The sequence below is a fragment of the Anabrus simplex genome, chromosome 2 (assembly GCF_040414725.1).
Source record: "Anabrus simplex isolate iqAnaSimp1 chromosome 2, ASM4041472v1, whole genome shotgun sequence".
Classification (NCBI taxonomy): domain Eukaryota; kingdom Metazoa; phylum Arthropoda; class Insecta; order Orthoptera; family Tettigoniidae; genus Anabrus; species Anabrus simplex.
Genome location: NC_090266.1, coordinates 1,039,457,693 through 1,039,482,329, shown reverse-complemented (window position 1 = coordinate 1,039,482,329; position 24,637 = coordinate 1,039,457,693). Strand labels below are relative to the sequence as shown.

Below are 24,637 nucleotides of genomic sequence, written 5' to 3'. Positions count from 1 at the left end.
TGTACGACAGATTGGAGAAGCACTACATCAGAAGATTGTTCCTATTGGAAAATTAGTATCACTTGAAATGGGTAAGATTCTTCCTGAAGGTATTGGAGAAGTACACGAGTATGTGGATATATGTGACTATGCAGTTGGTCTTTCACGGAATTTTTCTGGACATATTTTTCCTTCAGAAAGAGCAGGCCATATGCTTCTAGAACAGTGGAACCCGTTAGGTATCATTGGAGTAATTTCTGCATTCAATTTTCCAAAGCAGTGTATGGATGGAACAGTGCTATTGCTATGGTATGTGGCAATTGTGTTCTGTGGAAAGGAGCCCCATCAACATCACTTGTATCAGTAGCTACTACCAAGGTGATTGCATCTGTCCTGGAACGTAACAATTTGCCAGGTGCTGTCTGTAGTTTATGTGCCGGAGGCAGTGACATAGGAGAAGCCATGGCAAAGGATACTAGACTCCCTCTTCTGTCTTTCACTGGAAGTACTAAAGTGGGACGCCAGATACACCAACGAGCCATTATGGAACATTCGAGAACATTTTAAATCCAATATCACATCAAAAAGTGTTTCATCAACAAGCTTGTTCACAAACAATTTTACCCCAATGATAATATAAATTAATACCAATACATTTTATAAATGTTTCTCCAGCAACGAGAACAAGTCTATCGACCATAATGACAATTATCAACTGCAGAAAATATTCAATACTGTTATGAAGTTTTAATGACAATTATACAAGTTAAGAAACGGGAATCAACGCAACTAGCCAGATTTCAAAAGTTTTTTAATTTATTCTTATTTTTAAACAATTTTAAAAGATGTTCACCGGATGAGTTTCGGCAATAAAATGTTTGGACTGAAGAAGATTTTAGACAAAAAGTGTTAACTTAAGGCATAATGTTTTTATTGTGTGACTTTTAAAATGTTATAAGATTGTCAATTAATTTTATAGGAGTAATCTTGAACCATAAGAATTGTTTTATGATCTTACACAATCTTAGATTAATGATAGTTTGGCTGATGATGCTCACGAAAAGGAGCGAAACATGTACCATGTAAACATCATAATAAATATGTAAGTTTGTAATATATTTATTGTATTGAAAAGGTGGCAATTGGCAAAACTAAAGGAATTGTATCACAAGACCTATCTGTGTCGGTGCGGCGTACAGCAAATGGCTCTCGGGCAAAATGTTTCCAGTGCGTAACTGTTGAACAATGCAATGTCGATTGCAATGATACCAAACACAGTAACATTTAAAAACATCAGTAATTCTGAAATTTCATATAGCATGTAACTTCTGCTCTAATTGTCCTAAGTCTCCTGCAATGATGATGTTATTTTGGGCTCATGTTTCTCTATTCATTGATACATTTATCATTGGTTAAAATTTGCATTCAGAAGTTGATATGAAGCAAATTAATCTGCACATATTCGACTCCTGCATAAATTTGTCCCTAGAAATCGTACAGCAGCCATTGTGGTATCATCATATTAGTGCCCCACATGAGGGATCGGTGTTGATATTTAAAAAGTTCTTCATGTAATTATATATGTCAGGCAAATAATAATTCATAGAAAATATTCTAGTAAGGAGTCAATAGAGTCTGATTCTATGTAATGTATAAGTGAATACCTGCCAGCAAAAACGTTGTAACCCTCAAAATGCAAATATTTCAGGAGAGAAGAAAAACAAATATACAAGCGAATTGTTTGTGAATGCTTATTCTGCCATTGACAATTAATTTAAATGAGTTCACTAGTTATTAATGCATAATAATTTTGACAATGTGTGTGACTTTAAAATCAAGATTTAAGAGATGATCATTGGACGTCCGTGCAAAAAGGTTGTAACTGTAATGGAAGTAGCACATTTTTGCGGGTTACAACATTTTTACTACTGAAAATATTTATAGCTTTTAATATCATTTATTGTTTTTATTCTGTGTGCAAATAATGAAACAGAAACCACACTTTTAATTTGCATTACTCATTGTCAGAGCTTATCATTGTTTAACAGAGTTCACTGAACACCAGCAATATTGTTGCGAGAATGTTTTGCAATGATGAATAAACATTACATTGTCACTTCACTTTGTCTTTAGGTTCTCATAAAAACATTCATACTTTTTCAGGAATGTATCGACACGTCTAGCAGATTAGCTTTCTTTTCCGCAGATACAGGCAATGGGTCTTTATACAGTCTGGGTGGTCTATCCAAGCTTATTATAACAGGCTTTCTTCCATTGGCTTACAACTTTTTTGCACCCACCTGTTCAGCAGGGATTTCCCCAGGCACTGATTTGTTATTGTGGGCCAAATATGCTTGCCCCGAATTCCGCTTGTACATCTTTTCAATCCTCTTCCATTTACTATATTTAATTTTGCATTTTCGTCCCCTATTTATATCGTTGCACACACACTAGGACTTAGCGACACACGACGTTCCTCCTCCATTGATACAACGTTTCTGCACCCGCACGACCCGTGGCGAAATTTAGAAACAAAATAAAAAAAGGCGCTTAACATACATGTTTGCCGACATAACTTCCTACATGCCTCACTCTGACCGCGTACATCGTTTATGCATGGAAACCCAGCATTCTAGAAAAGTGAGGGTTACAACGTTTTTGCCGGCAGGTATTCGAGTATGTAAAACTAATGTATAAAATGTTGAAAATTACTTAACCTCAAATGTACCTATCTCAGCTACCTTATTCAATGCTAAAGAAACATAAACAAACAAATGAGGCATGTAAGCAAAACCTCATTTCCTTATACAAAGAAGCAGTAGTTGACCGAATCCTGTTTGCCGTGTTCAGTCGACCAGTTCATAGAAAATTTCTTCCTCTGCCACCACGTGTTTCCAGAACATGAAAGTTACAGGAAACACTTCACAATTTATGAGCAATAGTACATTATTTCCATTCCTAGTGTAGATTAATTTCTCTGAAAAGTAGCGTAAAAAATATGTTAAAATGTGGTCGACTCTAGATAGTTTGACAGCAGATGATTTACTTGTAAATTTCCTGATTTCTCTTAAGATTTTATAATTTGAAATTGTTGAAAAGAAGACAGAGAATAGGTTCAGTTCATGACAGAATGAAGGAGCACTAAAGACACATTTCATTGGAGATTAGAAGTAAGTTCAATTAGAAGTAAGTCCAAAGAAATCTCACTGTAGTCTGATGTAGGACATCAACATATTCATGGGATAGCTTTCAAATGAACTAGACTCACTGAGGCTATTTTCAGCAATATTTGAAGTATGGGTAACTAAATATTAATCTATCTATATATATAAAATAATATGGACTGACTGACTGACTCATCATCGCTGAGCCAAAACTACTTTCAAAAACAAGAAACACGTATTTTCGTGTTTTCGGAAAAAATACTTGGGGGGGGGGGGTTTAGAAAGGACTGAAAAGTGGGTTGAATCCTCTTTATTAGGATACTGATATCTCATAAACTGAAGATGTTACAGTCTTGAAAATTGGTATTTGAAATCTTTTTTAAAAATAAACACATCTTTTTTGGAAAATCATCTTAGGATGGGTAAACAGGAGTCATAAAAGGGGTGAATTTTTAAAATGAATATATCTACGATATATCTCAAAAACTTAACATGTTACAGACGTGAAAACTGGTATTTGGATCTCCTGTAAAAGTAACGGAACACGCATAATTTGTTTTCTGAAATTCCACTTAAGGGGAAGTGTTGTTAAAGGGAGTTAATTTTTAAAATGAGTATGTCTACAGTATATCAAAAAAACTTACCAAATATTAGACATGAAAATTGGTATTTTTAATCTCTTTTAAAAATAAAGTAACACATATTTTTTGTTTCGGAAAACACTTAAGGGGTGGGGGCTGTTAAAAGGACTGTAAAAGGGGATGAATTCCTTTTATGAGGATACTTATATCTCAATTACTGAAGATGACACAGACATAAAAATTTGTATTTGGAATCCCCTTTTAGAAAAAAGAAACATGTATTCCTTTTTTTTCCTGGAAAATCCAATTAAGGGTGGGGAGGTAAATGAATTGGAAAAAGAGTTGAATTCTTTGTTTGTGGTTACTTTTATCTCAAAAGCGAAGGATGTTACAGAGGAGAAAATTGATATTTGGAATCTCCTTAAAAAATAAAGACACATGTATTTTGTGGCAGTGGAGGGGGGAGGTTGGAGTCAACTTAAGGGGGTGTAAAAGGAGTTTAATTATTTTTATGATGATACAAATAAGAAGTGGACTTAAAATAATATGCCCCTAAGGGGGTTTTGTCTGGGGGAATGAGGAATGATGACAATATATGCATTTATATGAAACCGTTTGAATTATGAAGTTAAAACTTCAAATGATATCCTAGGCATTAAATAACAGAAGGTTTGAAACAAATTTAACTGCTCAGAGAGTTAAATGGGGGTTAAGATCCAAAAACAAATATATTCATTCCTTCCTCCGAAATGGTTTAACGTACGAAGACAAAAGTCCAATTCCACATCCTAGGTGTGAAATAGGAAATATTTTTAACGTTCCAACCCTAATGTGTTAAATGACGTTAGCTCCGTAAACGAAATTATTCATCCCTCCAAAACTGTTTGACGTACAAAGTTGTAATTTTATGAGAAGGGTGTTCTTTTATGTCCTACGTGTAAAATATCGTATACTTCATTTTTTTTTTTTTTTTTTTTTTTTTGCAAGTTGCTTTACGTCACACCGACACAGATAGGTCTTATGGTGACAATGGGACAGGAAAGGGCTAGGAGTGGGAAGGAAGCATCTGTGGCCTTAATTAAGGTACAGCCCCAACATTTGCTTGGTGTGAAAAAGGGAAACCACGGAAAACCATCTTCAGGGCTGAACGAAGGTGGGGTTCGAACCCACTATCTCCCGAATACTGGATACTGGCTGCACTTAAGCGACTGCAACTATCGAGCTCGGTTTCAAAATATTTCTCCCCTAAGGGGTTTAGATGGTGGTTGACCCTCACAAACACAATATCCATTCTTCCAAAACCCTTTCAGGCACTAACTTATTTTTTTAATGAAGGTTGGTCTTCTATACTCTACAGTAGATGTTAACAAATATTTCAGAACATTCACCCCTTAAAAAGTATTCATTCCTCCATTACTGTTTGACGTACAAAATCAAAATTTCACAGGTTGGTCTCTTTTACATCCCAGATTTTAAATAAGATAGGGTTTAAAACATTCAAATTCTTCCGTATGTGGTTCAAATGGGTGTTAGATCTGAAAATAGCTGGGCTGAGTGGCTCAGATGGTTAAGGCGCTGGCCTTCTGACCCCAACTTGGCAGGTTCGATCCTGGCTCAGTCCGGTGGTATTTGAAGGTGCTCAAATACGACAGCCTCATGTCGGTAGATTTACTGGCCCATAAAAGAACTCCTGCTGGACTAAATTCCGGCACCTCGGCATCTCCGAAAACCGTAAAAGAGTAGTTAGTGGGACATAAAGCAAATAACATTATTATTAGATCTGAAAATAAATAATCATTCCCCCAAAAACGTTTGACGTACGAAATGAGGGCGTATTTTACAGGCTTAGCTGACAGTGCACTCTCCAAAATGTAAAACTTTGAATATAAATTTTCAATTTAAAGCCGTGGTGAAGCACGGGTATCTTGTTAGTATATATGTAAAATAACTTGTACTGACTGACTGACAGATTCATCATCGCCGAGCCAAAACTACGGGACATAAAGAAATGAAATTTTCGGGTTATATTCATATTACTATGTAGGTGCTCACTGAGGGAGGATTTTCAGATATTCCATTGCAAAGGGGGAGAAAAGATGGGTGAAGTTTTAAAATGAGTGTATATATATCTCAAAAACTGAACAGTTTAAAGAGATGAAAATTGGTATTTGGAATGTGCTTTACAAATAAAGAAACACATATTTTTTGTTTTTAGAAAATCCCATTAAGGGAGTGAAAAAAGGTGAAAAGGGGGTTGAATACCTTTTATATGGACGCTTTTATCTCTAAAGCTTAAGATGTTATAGTAATAAAAATTGGTATTTGGAATCTCCTTTAAAAATAAAGAAACACGTATCTTTTTTGTCTTTGGAAAATCTACTTAAGGGGTGGTAAACAGGAGTGACAAAGGGAGTGAATAATTAAAATGAGTATATCTCATAAACATAACATATTACAAACATGAAAATTGGTATTTTTAATCTCTTTTAAAAATAAAAGTAACACTTTTTTTTGTTTTATTTTGGGAATCTCCACTTATGGGGGTGGGGTGGGTGAGGAGAAGTGAAATTAGTTGAATTCTTTTTATGGGGATACTTATACATCAAATACTGAGGATGTTAGAGATGTGAAAATTGGTATTTGGAATCTCCTTTAAAAATAAGGAAACACATATTTTTTGTTTTTGGAAAAATTCCTCTAAAAAGGGGGGGTTAAAAAGGTGAGAAAGGGGTTGAATACCTTTTTAGGGATACTTATATCTAAAAAACTGAAGATGTTAAAGTCATGAAAAGTTTTATTTGGAATCTCCTTTAAAAACTAAGAAATGCATATTTTTTGTTTTAGGAAAACCTACTTAACGGGGGGGGGGGGGGGGGTAGTGAACAGTACTGACAAGGGGGTGAATTTTTAAAATGTGTATATCTCAATAGCATAATATGTTACAGATGCGAAAATTGGTATTTTAATCTCTTTTAAATATAAAGTAACACACACCTTTTGGTTTTCGGTAAAATCACTTGGGGGGGGGGGTAAAAGGGAATGAAAGAGGGGTTGAATAATTTTTATTAGGATACTGGTATCTCAAAATCTGAAGATATTACAGACATGAAAATTTGTATTTGGAATCTTCTTTAAAAATAAAGAAACACGTATTCTTTTTTGTTTTCGGAAAATCCAATTAAGGGTTGGCAAATGAATTGAAAACTGAGTTTAATTATTTGTATGAGGATATTTATATCACAAAAACGAAAGATGCTACGGACGTGAAATTTAGTATTTGGAATCTCCTTTAAAAAGTAAAGGAACATGCATTTTTTGTTGGGGGAGGAAGGAATCAACTTAAGGGTGTGTGAAAGGAGCTGAATTCTTTTTATGAGGATAAAAATAACAAGTGAACTTAAAACTATACACTGCTAAGGGGTTTTGACTGGGGGATGACGAATGATGACAAAAATATACGTTTATATAAAACTGTTTGAATTACGAAGTTAAAATGTCAAATGATATCCTAGGTGTTAAAATAACAGAAGGTTTGAAACAAATTTAACTCCTCACAGAGTTAAATGGGGGTTAAGATCCGAAAACAAATATATTAATTCCCTCCTCCGAGCGGTTTAATGCACAAAGACAAAATTTCAAATAGCGGTATATATTTTAAATCCTATGTGTGAAATAGGAAATATTTTTAAAGGTTCAACCACTAAAGTGTCAAATGAGGTTAGCTCCGTGAACTAAATTATTCATCCCTCCAAAACCGTTTGGCGTACAAAGTTGTAATTTTACAAGAAGGGTCTTCTTTTATGTCCTAGGTGTAATATACTGTATACAGTACTTCAAAACATTTCTCCCCTGAGAGGTATAGACGGTTGTTGACTCTCAGAAACACAATATCCATTCTTCTGAAACCCTTTTGGGCATGAACTTAAATTATTTTATGAAGGATGGTTTTCTATATCCTAGATGTTAATAAATATTTCAAAACATTCACACCTTAAAAAAGTATTCATTCCTCCATTACTGTTCAACGTACAAAATAAAAATTTAACGGATTGGTTGCTTTTACATCCTAGATGTTAAATAAGATAAGCTTTAAAACATTCAAATTCTCCTGTGTAGGGTTCAAATGAGTGTTAGATCAGAAAATAAATAATCATTTCCCCAAAAACGTTTGTTGACATACGAACTGATGGCATATTTTTCAGGCTCAGCTGACAGTGGACTGTACAAAATGTAAAATTTTGAATAATAACTTTCATTTTAAAACCTAGCAAAGCACGGGTATCTTGCTAGTTTTGTATACAGGAAGAATAAACTTTGCAGGCAACCACACCACTGCAGTATTCTACATTGAACACCAAGCCACGCTTTTATATACGAAAATGTCCAATATTGCCCGGTTTCTGAGTTTTAGAGGTCAGAACTTCAGTGTGTGGCAACACGGTAAAGCTGAACCCTATGATACGTATCAAACAAAGGCAGTGATTGTTCCATTTTAGCTGCCTAAAACTAAGAATTATAGGAATTATAAAACTATACAAACCCTGTTATCTCCTAATTCTTTCCTTTAATTATTTAAAAAGAAATACTCAGCAGAAGTATGCACAAAATGTCATTTGTCGCAGTTAACTGATTTGCACAGCATCACAGCAAGTAGTAAAGACTAGCAGAGCAACATGTAGCGTGAGGAAAGATAACAGGGTTATATTTCTGCCAAGGTCATGGACAATGAGGTATTATTCACCCACTTGCTGCACGCATTCGTTAGTCTGCCAGTTTCACCCAGTCATTGTGTGTATGTGTGTGCAGTTCTATCTAGTGTCTGTTACTTTGTTAGTGTGTAGTCAAATACTAAATTAAGTTTTTATGGTATAATCACACTGTGCTTATATTTAATTGTAATATATGTGTAATTGTTCCTTCAGTGAAAGTTTTATTGTATAGTTTTGAATCAAAATCTCAAAAAACTATATTTTTGCAGTTAAGTTGGTAAATTATCAACCTTTACTTCTCTGTCAAAATTTGCTCAAGATCATAATAAACTCACCATTTTATACCTATTGTTTTCAATTTTGTTGTCTACAACCCCCCTCCCGGCAATATCCCCCAAACCTAACAGTATGTTTTTTTGTCTGTAACATTTCTGTGCCCCCTTCCCCACTTCTCATTCTCAATTGCTTCTACTGTATATCAGTTTGGCATTATGAAACCATGTGTAGTATGGCTGGTTAATGCATGTTCTGAACCTTAAGATACCAAACAGTAACATTTTTGTGTTTTGATTTTTATCTGCAATTAAAATACTAATTTCACTATATTAAGCATTGTACCCGTCTAAATGATGCCTCAGTTTATTTAGGAAAGATGGACAAAATTTTATTACAGAATATTGGTTTACGAGACCGCGTGTATCAGCTGTTACCGTGCCATGCCGATGGGAGCCAGCCGAAAGTAGGTCAACAGCTGTTGAAGGCTGCCAGCGCACGCAGTTACGTCACCTGACACACTGACAGACGAGAGGGGAGATTATTCCCGAAGAATCCACTCACAGCGGTGAAAGACGAATCACGGCGCATGATGGCCAACAGCCAATGGAAATAAAAGAAGGTGCTAGAAAATCTTAGGATTTTTCTAGAACAAAGTCGAGGAAGAGTCCCTTGTGAAACACCGAACAGTACAGAAGAGTACCTTAAGAAACGACGACCAGAATAATTTTGAAGAAAGTCATACAGTCGTATTCTTACGGAGAAGATGAACAGTGCATTCTCCACGGAAAAGAAGAGTATTTGCAGACGACGTTAATACCTGTATAATTCTCGTAAGGCACAACCATTGCTTTGAGTGCCCGTGCAACTTGTCGTTAGCTCCAAGCAGTATTCAGCGGGTTTATTACAGCCGCACATTTTCCCGTGTGGAACTTGCTGAACCGCAGACAGTTCGTGTGTATTGAAGCCGAGTTTTATAGTAGAAACTGATGGAATGTTCCATTGGACATTATAAAGGAAAGGCACGAACTTAAGGGAATATTCGAGAAGTAAACTGGCCTTTAAACATCGTAATAACCAATAATATTATTTGTCAGCTTTAAGACGTATCGTGACTAGGTGACTGAGTTTGGAAGTCGGAGCTGGTAGTAAACCTGGACCTGAAAATACATCGTTGCACCAGTTAAGTGTTGTGAATAATTTAGTGAGTTACAACTAGTGTGGATTCTATTGTTAATACAGAATTTTAGTTTCAGCTATCGCCGTGAAACTTAGCAGCCAAGATGCAACGAACACGAGGAAAAGCTTGGAAGTCTCCGGAACTTTGCTGGAGTAATACAACAATGCTGGACGTAGCCATGGTCATGATGGATTAGACTCCAGTGTGCACGCCAACACGATGACCTTGTACACCTGTAAACCATCATAGCTGAGGAAGAGGACACCAACGCCCATAGCAGCATCCCGACGCCACGAATTTTCATCGGAACTATAAGTACCACTGTAAAATTTCTTCTCTTTTAGTAGATGCCTAGTAGATTGTATTCTTGCTTAGAGGAATGTAGTTTTTTTTTTAGTAATGTTGTACTTAATGGTGATGGTAGAGTATTCATTCCTTCATTGATTTGTGATTTCAATATTGTTCTATCTTTGCATTTTCTTGGAATAATGGTTTCCTCTTTTCGAATTCGGTGATGAGTAATTCCTGTTGCCAGTGAGTTTACAAGGTCAGAATCAATCACGATCTTCAAAAGGACATTATAAGGGGTTAAGACCTAATAATAACAAGAATAATAATAATAAAAATAAAATAAGGTAATAATAATCATGACAAAGAGGATGTGATTAAATAGGAGTAAATTATGATTAAATCGTAATCTTAAAAAGCTGTTAGACATGTATGATGATTGATACTAGAAGGGAAGGTAATTGACGAGTAATAGGAACAACTCATCGAGAGAACGTTCTAGGAGCCATTGTAGGAAATAAAAATAATTTTAATAATAATAATGAAGGTCGGAAAATTTTAACGAGTTGTTGAGAAAATTGAGCGATCATTGTGATAGTAAATTTTGATGAATTGACGATATGGGACTACTAGGGTGCATATCAGTCATAATAATTATAATGGATCACAGTGATTATATTGAGTGATGATGGTGATAGTGATTTATGATGGTATGAAGAGATTTAGGGACTAATAATAGTTCTTGTTCTTCGCTCAACAACTGATATGAATAATGCACGACTTAATCATTATTTGATTTTCTCGAGGCTCTTAAACGCATATTTCTAATGATGGTGATGATTATTCATCGAGAAAAATTGTGTCATCCTATTTCATCTTATAACTACAGTCATGAGGAGTTCTCATTATGGTCAGGTAATGTTGTAAGGGTCTTCAACCGAATTCAAGAGGAAGAGAAAGTTACAATAAAATAATAATAATAATAATAAAAATATTATAGTTCTATTGTGTGATAAATCTACTTTTAAACAGTTGTTAGAATTATGTTATTTCGTGACATTTACCCACATCATTCCAGGAATGCTTATCTTTGGTGTATTTGATGTGATTGATGATGCATTGATATTGCTGTTGTTGATTCCACATAGTGTTGCGTGATACTCTATCCATCCATAGAATGCTAGTTAGTTAGGAAATATTAAAGGAATACAGTCGAGCGAAGTCTACGAGAGAGGGGAAGTTCGCCAAAGGATTTTTCAAAATTTTCAAACATTGTAAGAAATTTCTCGTAGTGGTAAAGAGTTTTCCAAAATTTATAACGACGATCTCAAACATTGTAAGGAGTTTTCCAAAAGTGATTTATACAGAACTTATTAAGAATAAGCTAGAGAATTTCATGATAGTGATAAATGATTTAGAAAGGATTTTTCACAAGTGTGGTAAAGTAAATCTTTAACAATTTTTTTTTTTTAATAAGTAAATGCAAATTTCGATAGTGAAGTTTCTCAAAGTGGTATTAAAGTAATTTACCTGAGAATTTTCTAAACCTGTGTTGCAATTGAAAATGATAGCATTGCTAATCACATGATTAATTCAATGTTGCAGAGTAAAATGTTGGAGGGAGTTTCATTGAAGAAGTAATGGAATCAAATGAAACCGAGAAGTATGCAAGAACTCAGTCATTTTATTTGTTCACAAGCAATAATGAATTGAATCACTTTAGTGAAATATTGTATTATGTTTTTTTTTTATTGTGCATTTGTTCAGGCTGATTTTCATTTATATTTTAATAAACATTGTTGTTATTTTGTCCTGATTTTCATTCAACATTATGTCGCCTATCCAGTCACCAATGGCCCTGTAAAAATAAATGTTCTGTCGGTCGGTCCCGTAACAGCAAGTTGGCCCTGCGAACAGTCCACCCTTTGGGACTCTCGTTCCGCCGACTGAGCGACCCCGGAGAAGGGGACAGTATCAAATACAAATCTGTAGTGTTCTGAATTCTAAGCAGATTAATTCAATGTAATGAAATAAAAAATACACTTGGATTATCAATAGAACAATGTACAGTAAAATGCTACTGCAGCAATATATGAACAAATTTATCATAAATGGCAAAATAATATTTTAGTGTGAATGTCCTCACAGTATCACAATAAAAATAAACAGCAAAAGAATTCTGAAGCAAAATAAATATTATCATTACAATAAGAAAATACAGGCCAGCAATCACTCTACAGAATATGCTTAAAGCGATCATAATTATAATATTATAGAAGATGTGGGAGCTTGCACGTTGCACTTCAATGCAATGATTAAAGCATTTGCATCTTGCACATGATAAGAGGATGACGTCATCAACCCTCACCCATACAGGATGATGTCTAGCATCTAGTTCCTCACTGTTGCTTATTTGCTACAGTCTGGTAGAGAAATTCCTTCATGTGCCACCAGAGATAGAAATCGAAGGACTTCAAATCAGATAAACGTGCAGACCAGGCTCTAGACCATTGATATCCAATTTATCTCTTTGGTAAATGCATTAATATTCTTTGCCTTCTAAATATGATGTAGCCCCATAATGTGGTAAGCACATTACTTCACGTATTTGTGATGGAACATTTTTTAATAACTCAGGTAGAACATCTATGAAGAACACATGATAATATTGGCCAGTCAGCATCTCCGGTAATAAGTTAAGGGTCTGCATAGTGGCCTTCGGATCAGAGCGCCCCAGGTTCGATTCCTGTCTGATCCATGGTTTTTAGCTGCATTTGGTTAACTCCTCTAGCTAGTGGGGATGGGTGTTTGTGATCATCTTATTAATATACATCTTAACATCACACTACAACAACCAAAGAAATATGCAATGATGAACACATTCCTCTACACAGACATCAGGAAGGGCATCCAGCTGTACAACTAGGCTTAATTCACATTAATGCCATCTCCAGATAAATGGGGAAAAAGGTCAGGAAAGAATAAGTCTCTCTTGTTATATGAAAGGATCCACTTGGTGACGATTATGAATGTTGAATGTGCTATCCTGTGTAGAATAAATTTCATCTGCCCACAAAATGTTCTCAGTGAAATGGAGTTTAAAGCTTCTTGTTGAAAGAGTCAATCACAAAATTGTACTTTAGCAGTACAATCTTGTGGAAGAATGTGAGGTGCAATTGATAAATGGAATGAGTCAAATTTTACATCGTGTAGCACATAAAGACACATCAAATTGGGGTGCAAAACTATGTGATCTTTTCCTACAGTCTTGTGGAACAGCAATAATTACTCGTTCTGGGTTTCAAAGTTAAAGGAAGCTTGTTGTTCTATGTGACTGTTGACATCGTGATCAATGCCACAGGTATCTGGGTTTTGCTTGGTAGTTGAACAAAGCGAATAATACCATGTTTAAATGATTGGATTGAACGGACTCATGGTGAGGTAAATTACTATGTTACTCAGCTTCTAACAGGGCATGGATACTTCCGTAAATTTTTGCACAAATTGAACATAGCCAGCAGTCCAAAATGAATTTAGTTTCGTGATATAGATGACGTTCTACATACTTTCTTTGTGTGTGATCAGTGGTTGACAGAAAGAAGTATTGTGGAAGCTGAACTCGAAGTATTGACGCCAGATAATATTGTGCTTGTGATGCTGAGAAATCAGGAATCTTGGGATAGGGTGACAGAATATGTGGAAAGTATCCTGCGCCAGAAGAAGAGGGATCTGGATGCTTTTCAACATCAGTGAAAGATTAATGAAGGAAGAAGAAGTCTGAATGACTAAAAGCACGACACTACCCTGAAGTAATGCGAAAGCGGTTCCAGGGTAGAAACAAACATCGTGGGAAAATGGGTGTGTGGTTTTTAGTGGGTAAGAATCCCACACACTTGTGAAGTGCAGACTCTTCACGAGTGTCTCGTGTAAGATTTTCCACAATCACTCGCAAAAAAAGGTATTATTATTATTATTATTATTATTATTATTATTATTATTATTATTATTATTATTGCTTTCGGGGGCCTAACATCAAGGTTATTGGGCCTCCATGCTTGGAGGCCCAATAAAACATGGAATTTACGAGCAATAATACATTATTTCCATTCCTAATGTAGTTCAATTTCTCTGCAAAGTGGCATCAAAAATATGTTAAAATGTGGTTGACTCTAGATGGTTTGACAGTAGATGATTTACTTGTAAATTTCCTGATTTCTCTTAAGATCTTATGTTTTAAAGTTGTTGAAAAGGTGAGAGAGAATGGGTTCTTTCTGTATTTTGAAGGCAAAGAATATTAATGCTTTTACCAAGGAGATAAATTGGACATCAAGGACCTAGAGCCTGATCTGCATGTTTATCTGATTCAAAGTCATTTGATTTCTATCTCTGGGGGCACATGAAGGAATTTCTCTACCAAGCTATAGCAAATAAGCACAGTGAGGAACTAATTGCAAGACTTCATGCTGTATGGGCTCTAGAGTATATTTGAGCTATGATTCTCCACGATTTTACATACAGCCTAACTAATGACATCAAAAAACAAAAAGGTTTGGCTATGCAATACAAATAGCGTAGCTATTAAAGATGACAAACATGAAATTCCAGGTGTAAGGCTCATCTCTGAAGATAATAGGCAACTTGATGTCTTTGGAGTGTACAGACTGGGAATGGGTAGCACAGACGCTGATTCAGAATTATTTGATAAGATAATCAGCTATGTGGGAAACAATAAGGAAAGGAACGTGATTGTAGCGGGTGATCTCAATTTACCAAATGTCAATTGGGAAGGTAATGCGAACGACAGGTAGCATGAACCAACAAATGGCAAATAAGTTAATATGGGAAGGGCATCTGATTCAGAAAGTGATGGAACCAACTAGAGGGAAGAATATTCTGGATGTGGTGCTAGTAAAACCAGATGAGCTCTACAGAGAAACCAAAGTACAGTAATATATGATAACAGTGATCAAAAAACTGTTTTTGTGGCAGTTAAAAGTAAATGTGAAAGAAAGGAAGATATTAAAATTAGGATTATTAGGCAGTACCATATGGCTGGTAAAACAGGCAAGTATGATCAGTGGAAAACAGTAAATAAAAATGTAAACAGACTCTGGGATGGGTTTAAAGCAATTGCTGAGGAATGTGAAAATAGGTTTGTACCTTTAGAGGTGGTAAGGAATGATAAAGATCCACTATATTACAACAGAGAAGTAAAGAGACTAAGAAGGAGGTGCAGGTTGGAAAGAAATAGAGTTAGAAATGGCAGTGGAAGTAAGGAGAAATTGAAGGAACTTACTAGGAAATTGAATCCACCAAAGAAGTCAGGAAGAAGGATAACATGATGGCAAGCATAATTGGCGGTCATGCAAATTTTATTGAAAAACGAAGAGTATGTATAGGTACTTCAAGGCAAAAACAGGTTCCAAGAAGGATATTCCAGGAATCATTAATGAACAAGGGGAATGTGTATGTGAGGAACTTCAAAAGGCAGAAGTATTCGGTCAGTAGTACGTAAAGATTGTTGGTTACAAGAATAATGTCCAGATAGAGGAGGTAACTAATACTAAAGAAGTATTAAAATTTACCTATGACAACAATGATATTTATAGTAAGATACAAAAGTTGAAAACTATGAAAAGCAGCTGGAACTGATAAGGTTTCAGGGGATATACTAAAGACAATGGGTTGAGATATAGTACCATATATGAAGTATTTATTTGTTTATTGTTTGCATGAAGGAGCTATACCAAATGAATGGAGAGTTGTTATAGTAGCCCCTGTGTATAAAGGAAAGAGTGACAGACATAAAGTTGAAAATTACAGGCCAGTCAATTTGACATGCATTGCATGTAAACATTGGGAAAGCATTCTTTCTGATTATATTAGGCATGTTTGCAAAATTAACACCTGGCTTGATAGAAGGCAGTTTGGGTTTAGGGAAGGTTATACCACTGAAGCTCAACTTGTAGGATTCCAGCAAGATACAGCAGATATCCTGGATTAAGGAGGTCAATTGGACTGTATCACGATTGACCTATCTAAGGCATTTGATAGGGTAGATCCTGGGAGACTACTGGCAAAAATGAGTGCACTTGGACTTGACAAAAGAGTGACTGAATGGGTGGCTATGTTTCTAGAAAACAGAAATCAGAGAACTTCTTTCTTGCTAGTTGCTTTACGTCGCACCGACACAGATAGGTCGTATGGCAATGATGGGATAGGAAAGGCCTAGGAGTTGGAAGGAAGCGGCCGTGGCCTTAAGGTACAGCCCCAGCATTTGCCTGGTGTGAAAATGGGAAACCACAGAAAACCATCTTAAGGGCTGCCGACAGTTGGATTCGAACCAACTATCTCCAGGATGCAAGCTCACAGCCGCGTGCCCCTGACCGCACGGCCAACTCGCCCGGTACTCAGAGAATTAGAGTAGGTGAAGCTTTATCTGCCCCTGTAATAATTAAGAGGGGAATTCCTCAAGGCAGTATAATTGGACTTTTATATTTTCTTATATCGTCCCAGCTCTAGCAAACTTGCGAAACTGACAAACTAAGGAATCTGTAGTTCTGAAGTTCTGGTCTAGATTTTGTTATTTATATATTGTCTACCCTCTGACAAAGTCTCACATCTGCAGCTCATTCTGTTTGCCTAACACATAAAACCAATAATTAAATATAAAAATTGATTTGACATGAGTAATCACAACTTCTTTCACCTCCCCTAACCTTTTGACAATTTTCAGATTCGTTAGTTTGCCAGAGCAGGGACGATATATAATAATAATGTTATTTGTTTTACGTCCCACTAACTACTCTGTTACGGTTTTCGGAGACACCGAGGTGCCGGAATTTTGTCCCGCAGGAGTTCTTTTATGTGCCAGTAAATCTACAGACACGAGGCTGACGTATTTGAGCACCTTCAAACATCACCGGACTGAGCCAGGATCGAACCTGCCAAGTTGGGGTCAGAAGGCCAGCGCCTCAACCGTCTGAGTCACTCAGCCTGGCTTCTTACATATATCAATGATATGTGTAAAGAAGTGGAATCAGAGATAAGGCTTTTTGCAGATGATGTTATTCTGTACAGAGTAATAAATAAGATTCTGAGCAACTGCAAAATGACCTTGATAATGTTGTGAGATGGACAGTAGGCAATGGTATGATGATCAACGGGGTTAAAAGTCACGTTTTGAGTTTCATAAATAAGAAAACTCCTCTCAGTTTTAATTACTGCGTTGATGGGGTGAAAGTTCCCTGTGGGGATCATTGTAAGTACCTAGGTCTTAATATAAGGAAAGATCTTCATTTGGGTAATCAAATAAATATGATTGTAAATAAAGGGTACAGATCTCTGCACATAGTTATGAGGGTATTTAGGGGTTGTAGTAAGGATGTAAAGGAGAGGGCATATAAGTCTCTGATAAGACCCCAACTACAGTATGGTTCCAGTGTATGGGACCCTCATCAGTATTACTTGATTCAATAACTGGGAAAATCCAAAGAAAAGCAGCTCGATTTGTTCTGGGTGATTTCTGACAAAAGAGTAGCATTACAAAAATGTTGCAAAGTTTGGGCTGGGAAGACTTGGGAGAAAGGAGACGAGCTGCTCGACTAAGTTGTATGTTGATATAGATGCTGATTCCCATAGTGAACCTGAAATATTTGTCCCGAATGAGTAAATTTATAATACCAATGTAGTTGGTCTGTTATTGGACATTATAAATTTTCCAGCTAACTCATTCCTGGTTGCCAGCATTTCGCCCCAGTGTGCTAAGTTGGGCTCATCAGTTGGTGAATAACATACCCACCAATACGGATGGCTAGTGCATACCGTGGAGGCCACTGCGTAGGCTACTTAGAGCCACCGGCAATGCCAATGCACTATGAGAGACTTTGTCTCATTTCCAAAAATTGATGCCTGCCTGGCCATCAGATGATATAGATGTTGATTCCCATAGGGAACCTGAAATATTTGTCCTGAATGAGTAAATTTCTAATACCAATGTAGATGGCCAGGCAGGCATCAATTTTTGGAAATGAGACGAAGTCTCTCATAGTGCAATGGCACTGCTTGTGGTTCTATGTAGCCTACGCAGTGGCCTCCATGGTATGCACTAGCCATGTGTCTTGATGGGTGTGTTATTTACCAACTAATGAGCCCAACTTAGCACACTGGGGCGAAACGCTGGCAACCAGGAATGAGTTTGCTGGAAAATTTATAATGTCCAATAATGGACCAACTACATTGGTATTATAAATTTACTCATTCGGGACAAATATTTCAGGTTCCCTATGAGAATCAACATCTATATCATCTGATGGCCAGGCAGGCATCAATTTTTGGAAATGAGACAAAGTCTCTCATAGTGCATTGGCATTGCCGATGGCTCTAAGTAGCCTACGCAGTGGCCTCCACGGTATGCACTAGTCATGAGTCTTGGTGGCTGTGCTATTTACCAACTGATGAGCCCAACTTAGCACACTGAGGCAAAACACTGGCAACCAGGAATGAGTTTGCTGGAAAATTTATAATGTCCAATAATGGACCGTCTACATTGGTATTAAGTGGTATGTTCCGAGCTGTCAGTGAGAGATGGCGTGGAATAACATCAGTAGACAAATAAGTTTGAGTGGTGTCTTTAATAGTAGGAAAGATCACAATATGAAGATAAAGTTGAAATTCAAGAGGACAAATTGGGGCAAATATTCGTTTATAGGAAGGGGAGTTGGGGATTGGAATAACTTACCAAGGGAGATGTTCAATAAATTTCCAATTTCTTTGCAATCATTCAGGAAAAGGCTAGGAAAACAACAGATAGGGAATCTACCACCTGAGCGACTGCCCTAAATGCAGATCAGTAGTGACTGATTGACTGTATGCTTGCATTCGGGAGATAGTCCATTCGTCAGTCCTGGAGATGGGTTTCTGTGTTTTCCTATTTCACATCAGGCAAATGCCAGGGCCGAACCACTTCTTTCCCCATCTCAGCCCTTTCCCATCCCACTGTCGCTGGAAACTTATGAGGTATTGTGTGATATTAAACTGCTATCAAGCAACTTAATAGTTTACAGAAATCTTTCCTGGACTCTGCTCCTTCCAATAAAACAGTTTACAACAGTTTATTGGTGATTTGATGATGATGATGATGATGATGATTTTGATGATGATGATGATGATGATGATGATGATGATGATGATGAAATAATAATAATAATAATTTTGTTTGTTTGTTATTATTCGATAAAGAGGAGAGGTCTTAAAAGCTGAGGAATACACACAACCCCTAGCAACAGTAAACACACACAGTTGCTTGTATGGAAGCCATGGTAAATGATCCAAGAGTGACTTAGAAGTTTCTGAACATTTTCTCACAGCAGGTGCTTGAAATTACATGTGAAGATGCTTTGTAAGAATTAGATTCTCCTATAACCCACCAGAAAAATAAATGGACCAAACAGAAGAGTGATGTCAGTAAATAGTTTGTCATTTTAACAACTACAATTCTTAATATGCCCATGACACCATCAGAGGCAATGAAGTTTTTATCAGAATGAGCTGGAATCTATACCAAACGATGGTTGCCAATTCCTTCCTTGTGAGAGGGCATACTGAAATCAGTCTCCTTGTGGAATTAGAACATCTATGATGACTGGTTCACCACTATCTGCCTTTCCAGAGTCTTTAGAACACCAATAGAAGGAAGACCAAAGTTAGCAAAGAGTTTTGATTTACACAGAGATGACCTATAACACAGAAAATTATGTAATTTCTGCATTAATCAGGCGTGTAACGAACGAATCATCCTCCTACAGACTAAATTTAGATTCCTCTGATGTTTTTCTATTTCAATTATGGGTAGAGTGAAAGATCATCAATTTGGGAGACTCGAAGAGGCTGTTTTATCCCATGAATAAGACTTCTACATTATCTCTTAAGGAACATAACACAGCTGCTCTCGTAATTGGTTCTAGCAGATCTAATGTCATATTGAGTTTGGAACAAAATAATAACGAAAAGAACCAAAGAGAACTGGTGAGCTATGGTCTTTCACTCAGTAAAATCAAGAAAATTAAACCAGCTACACTTATATGCATTTCAGTTTTGTGGACCTTCAATTTTATTACGGTTCATTCCCATAGTGTAGCAGTACGTACCTTTGTAATTTCTAGTGGCAACAACAGAACTTGGGCACCCAAGCAGTGTCCTTGCAGAATGTGGGATGCGGCCGTTCACACAGCAGTCTCACAGTGGGCTGTGGGCTATTGCAAGGTATCTCAATAAATTGAGACCTTTATACTTGATTGCAAATACATGGAATTTTGTCACTCCAGGTTGTACTAATGGGGATAGCTTATATTTGTTTAAATTCAAAGGTTCATCAATCTTTGACACAGTATCAAACACAATTTTTATATTTTGCTTCAGAGGATCTTTGAAACTGTGGTCTGTTCTACTGTGGATGTATGGAAGGTAGGCAGTTCCCCTCAAATAATAACTGTATTTTATTTACTGTTTATCACTGGTATTCGTAATTATTTATCAAAAATTAGCTCTTAATAGAAGGGTTTTATAAATTATGTTAAAGGAAACATTAAAATTCACCTTAATCACACAGATTAAGAACACACATCAAATAAAGAGTTGTTCTTGTTTCATTTATAGGCTAAGAATGCCATAGTCATCATATTTCTAGAAACTAATATGACATCTTTCAATATTCCATTTAAAAGAAACAAGTAAAAGGTGGTAAACTCACCAGGGGAAAGATGTGAAGCTGCTGCTTTACTAGTCATTGCTGTCACATTCAGACTGGAAGCTGAGGCACCCAATTCAAATTCACCAGAACCTTGTGACACTTCATTTTCCCTTAAAGAATACACAAAATACTTTCAGATTTCTCAGATATAGGTAGGTAACTAACAAGAAATGTAATGCATATATCCACAAAAAGGTAATTAAATCATCTGACACTCAAACCTCTACCACACTCAATTCGAAGCTAGAATTCTAAAATTATCCAGCACATAGAGGACGATGCATTCTTGCTCCCATCTATCTCACAGGACAATGAGAGGAAAGAAACCATCAAAGTAGCAAGAACAAAAGAAGTGCACTAATGACACCAACTAAGAAAGGCCTCCCACCCAAGCACCTCCCTACAGCTATTCCATACAATGGATACATTTAATGGCCACAATTGGAAAAAGTAGTTTAAAGCATTAAGGGATATTACAAGCTTTGCAAATTGACTTTAAAATACATTAATTTTAAATCAAAGACTCACTTGGGATCATTGCTTTCATCAGTGGGCAAATCTGGTTCAACCCACTGAGGTACTGATGTTACTCCCTCCTTTTTCAGCTCATTCACGAAGTACTCAATTATCTCCTTTCCCTGAAATGTACAAACAAATATCATAATCATCAAGGGCATATAATATTTAAATAATTGAAATCTATTATAGAATGCTTACTGGACGCAGCATTTCCTTGAAGAATGCTAGGTCGTTGAGTGTGTTTAAGCACATTCACGCCTTATATATTCTTGAAATCTGTTAATATCATTACTCTTCATTGCACACTTATTTCAATATGAACAAACACTAAATTATCAGGGTCCGAAAATTCAAAATAGCACCTTTCCTATTTTTTTTTATTACTTTAACGTCCTGCTAATGTATACAAGTTCTTGGCAACCATGGAACAGGAAAAGGCCAGGACTCTGAGAGAAGCAACCATGGCCTTAAAATGGGAAATAATAAAGAACCATCTTCAGGGCTGCTGATAGTGGGGTTCAAACCCACCATCCCCCAAATGCAAGCTCACAGCTACGCAACATATATTATGCAGCCAACTCCCTCGGTAACCTTCCATCTGTATTGACAATCTGTGCACCGGGCGAGTTGGCCGTGTGGTTAGAGGCATGCAGCTGTGAACTTGCATCTGAGAGATAGTGGGTTCGAACCCCACTGTCGGCAGCCCTGAAGATTATAAGCTATAAATTTAATTTTTGTTCTGTACTGAAGTGCAATTAGCCTCCGTGGCTCAGGTGGCAGCGTGTTTGCCTCTCACTGATGGGTTCCGTGGTTCAAATCCCGATCACTCCATGTGAGATTTGTGCTGGACAAAGCGGAGGCGGGACAAGTTTTTATCAAGGTACTCCGGTTTTCCCTGTCATATTTCATTCCACCAACACTCTCCATTATCTATTTGCTATTTGTTCTACGTCGCACCGACACAGATAGGTCTTATGGCGACAATGGGATAGGAAAGGCCTAGGAATGGGAAGGAAGTGGCCGTGGCCTTAATTAAGATACAGCCCCAGCATTTGCCTGGTGTGAAAATTGGAAACCACGGAAAACCATCTTCAGAGCTGCCAACCGTGGGGTTCGAACCCACTGTTTCCTGGATGCAAGCTCACAGCTGCGCGCTCCTAACCGCACGGCCAACTCACCCGGTACTCTCCATTATCATTTCGTTTCATCTGTCAGTCATTAATCATTGCCCCAGAGGAGTGCGACAGGCCTCGGCAGCCAGCTCAATTCCTATCCTCGCCGCAAGATGAGGGCTTCATTCATTCCATCCCTGACCTGGTCAATGACTAGAAACGAGGTTGTAGGTATTTTTTTAATTTTTTTATTAAAGTGAAATTATAAGAAATAAATTGACAATTTTCAATACAATATATCAAATTGAAAAGGGGGACCCTCTTGTCAATTTATTTCTTATAGCCCTGAGGATGGTTTTCTGTAGTTTCCCATTTTCACACCAGGCAAATGTTGGGGCTGTACCTTCATTAAGGCCACGGCCACTTCGTTCCCACTCCTAGCCCTTTTCTATCCGATTGTCACCATAAGACCTATCTGTTTCGGTGCGACGTAAAACAAATTGTAATAATAAAATAACATACAACTTGTATTTGGATTGCTTTTGTCTTTGTAGTACATATGTTAAACGTAAAGACAAAGTAATTATAAACCTTATTAATGCCCCCACAATATTTTAAATTGTACATAGCTATCACAAGAAAGTTGATTGGAATTCAAGAGGACAAACTGGGGCAAATATCCTTTTATAGGAAGAGGAATAAGGGACTGGAATAATTTACCAAGGGAAATGTTTGATAAATTTCCAAATTCTTAGAATTTGTTTTAAGAGAAGACTAGGTAAACAACAGACAGGGAATCTGCCACCTGGGCAACTGCCTTAAATGCAGATCAGGACTGACTGACTGACTGACTGACTGACTGACTGACTGACTGACTGACTGACTGACTGACTGACTGACTGAAATCTAACCCCAAGAAAAATTTTACAGATTTATACAATATTATTCAACAGTATACAGAATCCAACATAGTGTTCCATGGTCATGCAAGTGTCAGTCCCTGGAATTTCCTGAAGGGGATGAGTGAGCCAGGCTGGGGAGTTCCTACCAGCCTGAGGTCATGTGATGGCCTCTGCTTGTATTGTGCTCTTCGTTTGGTGTTGCCGTGGATTTTCTGGAAGTGCAAACTAGAACGTTTGTGTTCTGGCTGCACCCCTAGGATAATAGAATTTCATCACTAGGTTATCTAAAAGCAGGCTTGACACAAACATGTTGTCATAGTTTAGTGGTTGGAGTTGACTTGTGCCCTTTTCTTGCTGAGTGATATGTGTGAGCAGTTCAGTGTGTGGACCAGTTATGTGAATTGATTGTGCAAGTTATAGGTCTCATCCGGAGATGGGCCACGTGTACAATAGTCGTGGGTTGTGTTAGCCAACAGTGTGGAGCTGCCATGTGAAGTAACTGGTGCACGCAAATCAAAATGAAATGTAACTGGAAGTTTTCATGTACGATATCAAGAGCGTGTAAATGCTAAAATAACGTAATAGAATTTCAGCTATGAATAAACATATGGTTGATTTCAACAATTATTTCATTTCTATTAATCAAGATTCAACAATACTATACAGAGTCCAAAAAGGCAATTTGCTCAATATCTACCAGTGTCCTTAATCCATATTGTGAGTTCAAGTTCCACTGTATCAGATACTGTTCCTCATTTCAACTACAAGTGAATATCATGATGGTGTCTTTTAAAGAGCTTTAATTTACCAAACATTGCTCCAGTGAAATACAAGCTGACAAGTCAATACTGACAAGCGGGAGGCACATTTTAATGACCTAATAATATTTAAAATGAGTAAACAGGTATGATTTCAATAGCATTCAAACAGATAAAAAATATTAATTTATGTATAAAAATGTGATCTTACAGTTTAATTAATTCACATATAACTAATATTTCTATTATCCATCAGAAAGTTCCTGCTCCACTTCACTTCACCTATAGTGAGTTATGTACGCAGAAAAGTAAAAAAACATTTAAACTGTCGGTGACAAAGTACTTGGCTAGTGTTTCATCAGCAAATTATTTATGGAAAGAAGAATATACCGGTATCTATATCTGACATTAGTTCCCAATGT

The 24,637-nt window shown here is 36.8% G+C and overlaps 1 protein-coding gene across 1 annotated transcript in view; it reads right to left on the bottom strand.

Moving 5' to 3' along the window:
* The window catches only part of retm (real-time), a 615,997-nt gene that overhangs the window by 114,346 nt on the left and 477,014 nt on the right, over positions 1-24,637 (bottom strand). The window contains exons 5-6 of the mRNA XM_067141962.2: positions 21,453-21,562; positions 20,925-21,034 (exon numbers count right to left, since the gene is read on the bottom strand). Coding sequence (XP_066998063.2) covers positions 20,925-21,034; positions 21,453-21,562 — 220 coding nt within the window. The remainder of the gene's footprint in view (positions 1-20,924; positions 21,035-21,452; positions 21,563-24,637) is intronic.